This window comes from Pteropus vampyrus, unplaced genomic scaffold, assembly GCF_000151845.1.
Source record: "Pteropus vampyrus isolate Shadow unplaced genomic scaffold, Pvam_2.0 Scaffold417, whole genome shotgun sequence".
NCBI lineage: Eukaryota > Metazoa > Chordata > Mammalia > Chiroptera > Pteropodidae > Pteropus > Pteropus vampyrus.
In genome coordinates, this window is record NW_011889198.1 from 679,483 (window position 1) to 690,537 (window position 11,055).

At 57.0% G+C, this 11,055-nt stretch overlaps 1 protein-coding gene across 1 annotated transcript in view; it reads left to right on the forward strand.

The window, feature by feature from the left end:
• VWA3A (von Willebrand factor A domain containing 3A) overlaps positions 1-11,055 on the forward strand; it is a 69,610-nt gene that overhangs the window by 8,140 nt on the left and 50,415 nt on the right. The window contains exons 2-8 of the mRNA XM_023523815.1: positions 489-576; positions 898-1,021; positions 4,948-5,069; positions 5,166-5,243; positions 6,851-6,905; positions 9,358-9,456; positions 10,570-10,676. Of these exons, the coding sequence (XP_023379583.1) occupies positions 515-576; positions 898-1,021; positions 4,948-5,069; positions 5,166-5,243; positions 6,851-6,905; positions 9,358-9,456; positions 10,570-10,676 (647 nt within the window). The 5' untranslated portion in view covers positions 489-514. The remainder of the gene's footprint in view (positions 1-488; positions 577-897; positions 1,022-4,947; positions 5,070-5,165; positions 5,244-6,850; positions 6,906-9,357; positions 9,457-10,569; positions 10,677-11,055) is intronic.

Sequence of the window (11,055 nt, forward strand, 5' to 3'; positions counted from 1 at the left end):
AACCTCAGTCCCCCCTCTAGAATGTAAGCTCTGCAAAGGACGAGGACAGTGTCGAGCCCAGTGGCTCTCAGCTGGTCAGGTCTCCAACCCGACTGTGCTCCTGGGAGACATTAGGCCATGTCTAGAAACCTTTCTGGTTGTCACACCGTGGGGGTGCGGGGGGAGGCCAGGAGTGCCTCTGGCATCTGAGAGGCAGAGGTCACGGATGCTCTAAGCATCGTGCAGTGCACGGGACGGCCTCGCGACAAAGAATTATCCCGTCCACACGCCACTAGTGCCGAGGTGGAGAAACCTTTGTCATCTCGTTCACCACTGCGTCCTCAGCACCTAGCACGGGGCCTGACACTCCACAGGTGTTTGGTAGGGACTGACCAGATGGGTTAATTAAAGGAGAGTCGAGCTGAGTGTGGATGCCCCGCCCCCTCCCCAAGGCTGTTGTCTTTACACTGCATTTATCTTTCTCTTTTTGGAATCCTTTTCCTCCCCAGGAAAATAAGCGTTTGGCGTTTTTATCATGGCTACGCAAACTAGTCGCGTCTTCCATGGCCAAGATAACAAGTACCTGGAAACTCCCTGGTAAGCATCTTCTCGGATTTGGCGAATGAAAACAACAGCATTTTGCTCGTGGGAGTTGAGGGGGAAGCACCTGCCTTGAAGCGACACTGCGTAGCAGGTCATTGCATCATCCCAGACCTGAGGGCTTCAGTAATCTAAGGACCGGGACAATAGGATCAAACGTCTCACGACCCTGGAGTCTGCATCTTATCAGGACTCTACAGGAACCACCCCCCCTCCCCCGCAGTTACCGCATGGGATAAAACTGGTTTCGGGGTGCCGGCAGCATGGACTCGATGTCTAGGACTAGCGTGTTGATCAAATCACTTTGTGTTTTTGTAGCTTGAAGAGAAGCCCTGACACAGATGCCCAGAAGCAGCCGAACCTGAAAGATGCCAGTGGACTAGGCCAAGGCCCAGACAACGGACTGCTGGTCACGCACGTCAATCAGACCCAGGACTTACTGGTAAAGACCGCTGTGTCTAACTGAGCCGCAGCGTTCGCGGGTCATAGCGGGGGGACGCAGGACGTGTTAGTTAAGCTCTGGGTGTTTCCTTTCTCCCCACAGGGTCCCAAGGCCAAAACGAGGCGAACTAAGCGTTCATCGCTAACCCCCTACCTATAGAAATGACCTCTGTGCGGTCGATAGAAACATTACAGGCTTCTCGGCACGTCAGTAAATAGGCAGAAGCGTGTGAAGACGCTGTCCACGTTACCAGAGCCTGAAGGCTAAGAATTTAGTCCCCAAGTTCCCCTTCCTGAGATATCTTTCTCTTCTAGGATCCCCTAAAACCTAGATCTAAAAATCAGTTTCAGGAAGCACGATTAAAGCAAGGTGACCGCAGGAGAATTAGCCTCTAGCCTAACCAGAGCTGTGGGTTTAGGCTGACGCTCCTGTGTAAACAGGTGGCGTTCCCCAGACGGTGAGCGGATTGTCTAAAACTCGGCATTCGACCCTAGAAGCGAGATCCTCGCTGAGCGTCGCCAGGGAGCAAGCCTGACCCTAACCATCTAACTCATCTACACTGGAATTTGACTAGCGTAGCTTTGAAATGATCATCAGTCAGAAACAATAGTGTTAAAGCTGCAAATTAAACAGTCAGGACAATAGTCGTGTCTTACTTAAGTCTTAAGTATTGGCACTTATGGGGAAGCAAGTTTCATGGAAAGGAAATGAGGAACCGTCAAAACAGTGGAGATTTTGAAGGGTCCTTTCGGTGACTTCAGATGTTGACGCTACGTCTTTATATCATCTCCTTTCATATAAACCCGTAAGTTCCCAGGTGCGCGAGGACCACCCTGCCTCACAGAGGAGAGGCAGCGGGGAGCGGGGAGGGAGCGCCCCAACACAGAGCTTCCTGAGCTCCGTGTGAAGCACCTTCTTTGGTACATAATCACTTTGCCCTATAGTCAACATCTGAAATGGGCCTCATAGTGGATCTTCAAATATTAAGAATGAAAAATCCACCGTCCGAAACACGATAGATCGTTCCCAGTGTGAGTAAAAGGGGAGAAAGGTGTCTTACAAGTCCGCCATGCTCGGCGTTAGCCACCAGGGAGGTGGCCGAGTCCTAAAAGATGAGAAGAGTGACGTCTAGAGTTTGCCCGGTGTGTGGCAGCGTGTCCCTAAGCGGGACGGGGTGGCGGTGTTTGTCGGGCTGTTCAAGGGCAGCCGTTAATTAGCGTGGGAGCCACGTATCGCGAAATCTATCTTTCCAGTCCGTTCTCTCTCCGTCCTTAATGAGCAGTCACGGTTGGGCGCTAATTTAAAGACAATATGTGGTGGTCGCCAGCATGACTCGGGCTTTTCTGTTTGGTGTGGGGTCCCCACTCCACCTCTTAACGAGCTGTGCGACTTTGGGCAAATTACTTAAATTCTCTATGCGACAGCTTCCTGGTCAGTAAAATGAGGTTAATGAGGGAACCTACGTTTTAGAATTAAGTGAGTTCATTGACGGAAAGTGCTTGACACATAGTAAGTGCTATTTAAGTGTTTGCTTTAATTACTAGTATTTTTCACGCTTTTAACACTTGCCAACTTCCTTCTGAAACAGAGAAAGCAGGCCTGGGGCATAGAACTCACGACACGGTACTGTCTTGCTGGAATATAACGGCAGCATTTTATTATGTATCTACTATTCTTGAGAAGGAATTCATGCAGAAACACTCGAGGCTGTGTTCTGTGTCGCAGCCTGCAATGCCCATTTTACAGGGGAGGAAAGAGACACGCGGGACGCCCAGCATCCCAAAGCTGGCAGATGGAGAACCCAGTGAACTGGTTCTGTTCGGGCAGCAAATTTATGCTCAGAGACTGAGGTCGTCTTTGCCAATAATTTATCTAGCACAGGTTCGTTGCAGAAATGATAAGAGTCTCACAAGTCAACAGCAACAGGATCATATCTCTTAATAAACCAATAAAGTAATAACATACTTTGAAGGATGTTTCAGGCAGGAGGAGTTTAAGGGGAATGAAGTCCAAGTTTAGTGGAGGTGCAGCTTTCTACGAGCTGGTTCTCGGGAGAGTCGCTTAGCCACGAGAGCTCCCGTCCAGCTGCCAGGGCGAAGGGAAAGTTTCTTGTTGCTAGGGCACGTTGCTAGGGAATGGTGGCGCCATGTTGGCGGGCAAGACAGTCTCCTTCGTGGGGCTGGAATGGTTTTCACCCGTGCCGTGGGAGGAGTTAAAGCTCCAGGCCGTCAGGCCTGTCCCACAGTCGTCAGACGCCTTGGGGCAGTCTCTCCCACAGTGGGTCTCAGCCGGCCGCCCCTCATGATGCCATTCGGTACCCTGAGTGAGTCGTGGCCAGCTGGCGGCCTTTAAGGCCCATCTGTATCACATGGGCCGCAGCGATTGTGCCAGAAGCTCTTGCAAAGCGCCCGTCTGATCCAGGCCTTGCCCACCACCCAGCACCTACTATGCTGCACCCGCAATGGGCACCTTCCTGTTCTTCAAACCCCATCCCGTGCCTCTGCCTGGAAGGTGTGCTCCCCAGCTCTGGATCAAGGTTCAGAGAGGCCTTCCCTGACCGCCAGCCACCCCAGCCAAAGCGGCCTCCCCATCTCCACCCGCCACCGTCCACACTTCCCCGCGCCGGCTCCCTATAGGACTGCTCATTTCTGAAGCTTCGCACGCCGACTTCCTTTCTCCCCTGCCATCCACCTGCCCGCACTAGATGCAGGCGCCAGGGAAGGCCGGAACGTTTCCGTCTTGTCCACGCTGCAGTTCCGGCACCACGGACAGCGCCTAGCTTGCAGTCAGGTGTAGACACACCTGTGGAGCACGGAAGAAATGGCAGCCTCCGGGACAGGCGAGCGGGCAGAGAGGCCTCGGAGCCTCAGGTCAGCTCTCGCCTCCCTCTGGCTCCCAGGAAGCGTCGCCACTGTCGAACGCTTGCCGTGAGAGACTTTCGCTCCACCACCAAGGCCACCACCCGCATCCTGAGCTTAGCGCTATGTGACGCAGCTGTCACTAGGTACAAGTAAAGTGATATAGTCTGTCTCATGGCCAGACCCCTGCGACGGCCCAAGAGTTCTTCCCTTCAAACTGCCACCCGCTGCTCCTGCTTCTGACCTCTGGATGGACAAGAGGAATCCATTCCTTCTTCCTTTGGTCAACAAGTGTTCGCTGGGGGCCCTCGGACTGATGGGGGTGGGGGGCGGGCGAGGACAGAATTCATCCACCTGCCACAGCACACAGAATGCAAAGACCACACGAATGAGGACAGAGGGCAGTCGACTCAGAGCGGCCACGGCCACGGCCACGGTCCCTTGTGTCGGGCGGGGACCCGGACCCGGAGGCTGGCAGCAGGGTGGGGAAGCTTGACAGTGAAAAACGGGAAGGACCAGGTGTGCTCTGGAGAGGCCATTGGAGGCGGGAGCCGGGAGCCAGGGGCACCTAACTAGAAGCAGGACATCCTGTGATGGGGGAGGGGGCGCATTTGGTTTTCTCTGGTTGGTCCTGAGCTGGAAACGGGACAAAAAATGGGAAAACTGGCGTCGCTGACCAAGCGCCGACCATCCGAGGCCACAGCTGCTGTAGAGATTGTGGTTTAGCCCCCTGGGCAGGTTGTTGCAGAGGTCGTGTGGTCACGTCCAGTCTGGCCATTGTATGTTTGTACAACAAGGCAGGCCATGGTGAGTGACCTTTGACTTGTCCGGCCGCATGTTGGGGACGAGGCGAGAGAGGGAAATGGGCATTTCCGGGCGACTGGCCAGAGCACGGGTGTCCGCATTCAGCTGTCCCCTCAGCAAGGCGAGATCTTGAACTGACCGCCTTCAGGCTGCCAGGTCAGAGCCGGCAGCCCTTGGGCATCCGCATGGAGAGGACCTGGGGCGTCCTCAGCCTGGCCCTCTCTTCCCACAGTTTTCCGTTTGACCTTGGCTTCTGTCTCGCAGAGGCTGCAGGACGAGACCCAGCCTTCGGCTTGCGAAGATTCTCAAGACTGGCTTTCAACTCACAGCTTAACGTTCAAGAAACTCACGTTGGCCGACCTGATACGCCAGGGCACAACTGTGCTGTAAGTCTGGAGCCTCCCCCTCCAACCCCTAGGCCTGCAGGGACGTGCCCAGCCCCCCGGGCTGGAGGGACCCCTCATAAGGCTTTGCTTCTTCAGGGAGGAGGGCAGCAATGTCACGAAGAAAATGCACCTCCCCACCCAGATCATCCACCAGTTCGAATCAGCGCTTTCTGAGTAAGTGTGTTTCTTAGCGTCTTCCTCAAAAATAACGTTGGTGGCCTTTGTTCAAACAACAGTCTGTGGGATCTTGGGCAGATTTCTTCCCACTTCTAGCCCCAATTTCCTCCTTTTTCAAATAAGGAGGTTGGAGTCTATTTTTCTCAGCCTTCTACAATCTATGGCCCCTTTGGATAAACATGTAACCTCCCCCGGCCGTCCCCCGCCGCCCGCCCAGCCTCATTTGACGTAGAATGGTTAAGAGTGACCACTTTCCATGACCAGTGGAAATTGGGTTCCTACTTTTGTAAATGTATGTCAGGATATGCAGGCTCCCCGTGCCCAAACCGGATTTTGAGAGCACGTGACACGCTCCATCCCAGCTCTGCCCTCTGATCCCGGTCCGTGATTGCCGTTGGCCGGAGGTTTCACAAAGGCGGAGTAACACTAAATGGCTAACGTTTATTAACGTGTCAGGAATCTGCTATAGCTAGCTGCCTGCGTTATCTTATTGGATCCTCGTGACAACTCAGAATATAGCGTTACTCCGAAGTTAACCAAAAGCCGATGGCTAAATGACCAATTTGTCAAAGTTATCCAAACAGGTCAGCTGTAACTTCTATAACAGTTTTTATTGGGTTGGAGGGTTTAAACGGGTTTCAAAGAATTCTGTGATATTTAGGTTGGTCGGTTTTAATTGTGACTCCAGCATTTTAAGGAACGTTCGAGTCCGTTCGGTTAAATGGTCATTTGGCAAATTGATTATCAAGGGATTGGCTTTCAGTAAGTTGACTTTTGGCAAATTGACCCGGATGGAGCCCTGTCATTATCTTTGTGTTGGAGATGATGACACTGGGGCTCAGAGAGGTTCTCGCCCCTGTCCGAGGTCGCACGGCGTGTCAACGGCAGAGCTAGTTGTCCGAGACAAGCACGTCTCATTACGAAGCTCGCGCTCTGGGCCCTGCCCTTCCTTGTGCACGGCCCCGGCCCCCGCGGCCCTGTGCTTTCATGGCCCAAGGCCTCCCTCCCCCTGCCCTAAGCCCCAGGTCCCATCGGCCCGAAGCGCAGGCGGTTCGGTTAAATTCCAGAGACGGAGCCTTTTACCCTGAGCTCCTGCCATGCGTCTGCCGTGAGGCTCCCCCGGCCACTCGTGTTTTGGAAGCTGGGTTTTTTTTGTTCATCGGTCCACTGAGGAACTGCTGCTGAGTGGCCTCAGTTGTGCCTTTGAGGTCCTCTCCAGGTGACCAGAAAGTCTCACCCCCGAGGGCGCAGATTTGAGAAGAGCGAGAGAGTCTTCTTCCTCCTTCCTTGAGAACCCCCTCCGCCCCCCGCGACAGACCTGCCCTCACCCGGAGTCTGCCCCTCGTCCCACCGACCCTTAGTCCCGTATCACGTCCGTGGCGTCACCGAAGGGCAGTGTCACGCACGTGCTCCCTGTCGCAGCCCCTTCGGTCCTCACCCCGGCAAACGAACACGTTCAGATTTTTCTTTGCTAGGTTTTGCCTTATGCTCTCCCAATGCCTTAGACACATAAAAAAAATTAAAAAAGAAAAAATCCCCCGCGCACCTTCCTCCCATGCGACAGAGCCGACCTCAGGGGACGAGTCTTTCTCGTGTTTTGGCAGAGCTCTTGAACTCTATCGACGGAGGATCCGGTGGCTCGGAGGAGACAGCAGAAAGGTAACCCACACGGAGCCCGTGTCTGTCCTCGTGCTCGGTCCCCTTGCGGCCGTGAGTGACAGACCTCAGATTAAAGTGGCTTCAGCTAAAAAAAAAAATTTCTTGACCTACATCAATGAAAAACTGAGAAAACCCAGATACAGCTATACCCAGGGACTCAATGATGTCATCTCTGTCTCTGGGCTCGGCTTCCCTTGGGTTGATTTTATTCTCGGGGAGGCCGTCTCCCCGGCTTGGGAAGATGGTCCTCAGCAGCTCTAAGGCCGACATGTCTCTGGCTAGAGTGACACGTCGAAAGGGACCTCCCCTCCCCTCCCAGGTCCTGACACTGGCCCCAGCCGGGCCGGGCGAGACCATTTACCATCGCCAAGAGCATGAGCTGCACTCACTGGCTAGAACGGGAGCTGGTGCTCACTCCTGGGGAAAGGGGGAGACTAGGTAGGCCCCCCCAAAACCTCGTGGGCTGAGATGGGGGGACAGACGTTGGCACGTGGAAAGCCGGAGTGCTATTGCCAGAAAAGGTAACGGATCCTGGGGTGAGGACAGCAGACGCCCCCAGACCGCTCGACCTCGGCCCCGTAATAACATCTGGAAGACTGAGGCTGATCAGCCACACATAACTTTTCTTAGAAGTTTGATTAAATGTCTTCCTCGGACCCGGAGAGCGATCACGAGCAAACTAATGACTGATTTGCTTTCAGTGGTTTTTGCTTCAGCCGATTGTCTTCTAACGGATACTTCTCCGGCTCACCATTTGCTTTCGCCTCAGGCGTGTCCTGGAGAGATTCTGGTGGTCACGACTGGGAAGGGAGGTGGCCAGGGAAGCTGCTCAGTACGCTGCAACACGCAGGCTCGGAGTTATCTGACCGCAAATGTCAGCAGTGAGGAGGCTAAGACGGGGCACTGCCCAGTGCTTCTCAGACGTTAAGGAGCAGCCACAGCCCCGGGGGTGGGGTCAGGGGGCGTCTTGTTCAAGCGCAGAGTCTAACGAGGTGGGGGGCGTGGGTCTGAGAGTCCATCTAACGAGCTCCCAGAGATGGTGCTGCTGTCAGTCCGCGGCCGAGCGACACCTGTGAGAACAGGTCCCAGGGGCGTCCCTTGTCTTCGGGCCGAGGAGGAGGGTCTGTCTGGCAAAGGAGATTAAGGAGGACTGGCCTCGAGTGGAGGGAAAGACGGGGGAATGTGATGTCCAGGAAGGGCCCGTGTGCCCACGCGTCGACCTGGTTTACGTGGTGTCCTTGCCGCTCAGAGTTCCAGAGAGTTGCCAGCTTCGATTTGGCCGCTGGGTTTAGCACGAGTGAGGTCGTGATCGCCTCGGTCAGTGTGGCTTCACAGGAGAGGGGAGGCGTGTGCCCGACGTGAGGGGGCAACAGAGAAGTGGCCGGCGAGGGAACTCGGCTCCACGAAGCAGAGACTCGGAGGGGTAGCGGGAGGGAGGGATGGCGTCCCGAGACTGTGCCCCCTTGCGACAAGGGGCAGCGTTACGGCCTGTGTGCGTGGGAGAACCATCCAACAGACCGGGAGGGACCCATGGCCCAGGCGAAGGTGACGGTGACGACAGAAGCCACGTCCCTGTTTGGCACGAGAAGACCCAGCCGCGCCAGCCAGAGGGCTGGCCTGCGGGCCTGGGGAGCGGCCACTGGGCACTTGGGACAGGACGAGGCGCAGGGCGTGGGCACGGGGGCAGGCGGGTCGGTGGACTCTGCATGGAGAGATCGGAAGAAAGAGCTCTGCGGTGTGTCTCCTGTTTCCTCAGTGAAACGGGGGGCCAGATCACGTGTCGAGGCAGCACGACAGGGAGCGTGGGCCGCGTGAGCCGGGGAAACACTCACCCCAGAGCGGGAGGGTGAGCGGAACAGAAAATCCGGGTACTCGATGATGAAGCCGGGTTTAAGGCAAAAAGCCCCGGATAGAATCCCAGGGCCCTGGCAGCTGTCGATTTCACGCGCGTGAGGATTTCGGCTCACGGCGCAGCTCCAGCGGGAGGGATGCGTACGTGCGGCATCAGACGGCGTCGCCGTGGATTTGGCATTAGGTGTCAGAGAGACGCAACCGGAAACTCACAGAAAACACCAGGGCAGCCGCAGGCTCAGCGCATCCGCCCCGGATTGACATGACAGAGTAGGCAGAAAACACACCCGGCCACAGAGAAATGAAATGAGACGCGCTGGCGTATGCTGAAGGGTCCCCCCTTACCTCTTACAAAGGGTGCTTTTCCAGTCCCCAAATGTCCTGTACCGAACACGCATTTCTAAGAGAAGACAGTAAATACGAAGCGGGAAAAGCGCTGAGAGCACAGGCCGCACGGATCAGACGCAGAGTGAGTCAGGACGCGGGTGCCCTTTCTCCCCCGCGACCGGGGCCTGCCCCCCGCCGCTCCGTGTCAGGGTGACCCGTCCGTCCACGCTGCCACCACGCCCGCCGCTGACTCCCGGGCCCCCTGCCGTTTCAGACCTTCGGCCTCGTCAAGGGGGCCAGAGTCGGCCTCCTCATCGATGTGTCAGCTGTCCGCAGTGGCCCTCAGAGAGAGGAGTTCCGAAAGGACTTCGTGGTGAGTCCTCGGGGCGCAGGGAGGGGCCTGGAACCACCAACGCCCGTCCCCCCCTCCACCCCACATGGCAGCTGGCTTTGTTTATAACGCAGAAGAGGGTGTTTCACACTCAATTAGCACCTGCAGGGAATGTGTGCCGTTCCAGGGAAACCCGACCTAGAGTGTGAGCTTCTAACGTTGTCACCATGACGTCCCTACTAAGCCGACCTTGTGTCAAGACTCCACTTCCCCACCTCTTCCCTGGAGAGCACAGCACCCCCACCCCCGCCCTCGCCCGGCCTATTCTGAGGCCTCCGGAGTGTCCATGACAGAGACGCTGGGAACCACAGTCACATGACCAGTCGCCTCCGCCACTCCTGGGTTCTGTGACCGTGTTCCCGCGTCTCCCTGTGCCTTAGTCACCTCTTCTGTGAAATGGGGGCGGGGACCAGGGGAGGAGAGGATTCCATGCGAGTGGACGCTCCGTACAAGGTCTGGCCGAGGGAAACAGCTGTGTTGTCCGTGAAGTGACACAGGGCCATTTTCCCATGGGGTCCCCAGAGCTCCGGAGGGAGATCCTCCCAGCAACGGCCAGTTCAGAGACTCTGGAGGGCTCAACGGGGCGGGTTACCCTGACTGGTCCCCATGCCTGGCCTCGGCGGGTGTCGGGGGGCAGCTGTCAGGCAGTCTCCCCTTCTCGGCTGTTCTAATACCAAGCAGCGCCAGGCTCGCTCGGCAAGCAGCTGAAATGTCCCGCTGCGGGAAGAAGACGGTGCATTATCTCACCGTCCAACAGGCCGGCTCGTGGCCCCTGCCCGGGAGGGAAACCGCTGTCCCCGGCCGCCATCCTCCCTCCCCAGCTGCCACCACCCACAGCCCCACCCACACGTCTCGGTGGGCACATGTGCTCCAGCAGCCTGTGGGCGGCAGGGGCCCGCAATCCCCCAGGGCCGGCCACCAGTCCACAGGCTGAAGGCCCACGTCCTGCCCCCACCACACACAGGACCATGCGGCAGGCCGGCGGGATGGGCAGCTAGGGTGCTGGGGGCCAGCCGTGGCGAAGGAGGTGAAGCCAGGCTCTGCGTGGGTCCTGGGTGCTGGGTCCGGGACCCCGCGATGTCCTTTGTCCCCCAGCGTCTCATCGACGAGCAGCTGAGCCGCAAGGAGGCGCTGTACGCCCTGTCCTTCGGCACCACCACCTGCGCCCTCTGGCCAGACCCCGTGGACGTCAGCGCCTCCACGTGAGTGGCCCCGGCCTTGGCCAGGGTGTTTACGCGTTCCTCCTCCTCCTCCCAAGTGCTGGTGTCTTCGCCGTGTGATTAAAGACCCCATCGGGTGAGAGCAAAGTGACCGCTCACAAACGCGGGAGCCAGCAACTCCTGGGGAGAAGGTCCGCCGAATGACATGACAGGGCAACCACGGGAAACTGGGGCTCAGGTTAGGGAACGCGCCCAGTACAGCGGAGCCAGGATTGGCCTCCGAAGCCCGGAGCGAAGTCTAGGAAGCCCGGGTGCTCGGCCTGGGGTGCAGGACCCTCACCCAGCACCAGCTGTGAAGAGTAGGCAGACGAGGGCCCGGTTCCGCAGCGCCGGCTTTGAATCCCAGCTGTGACAGTTCCCG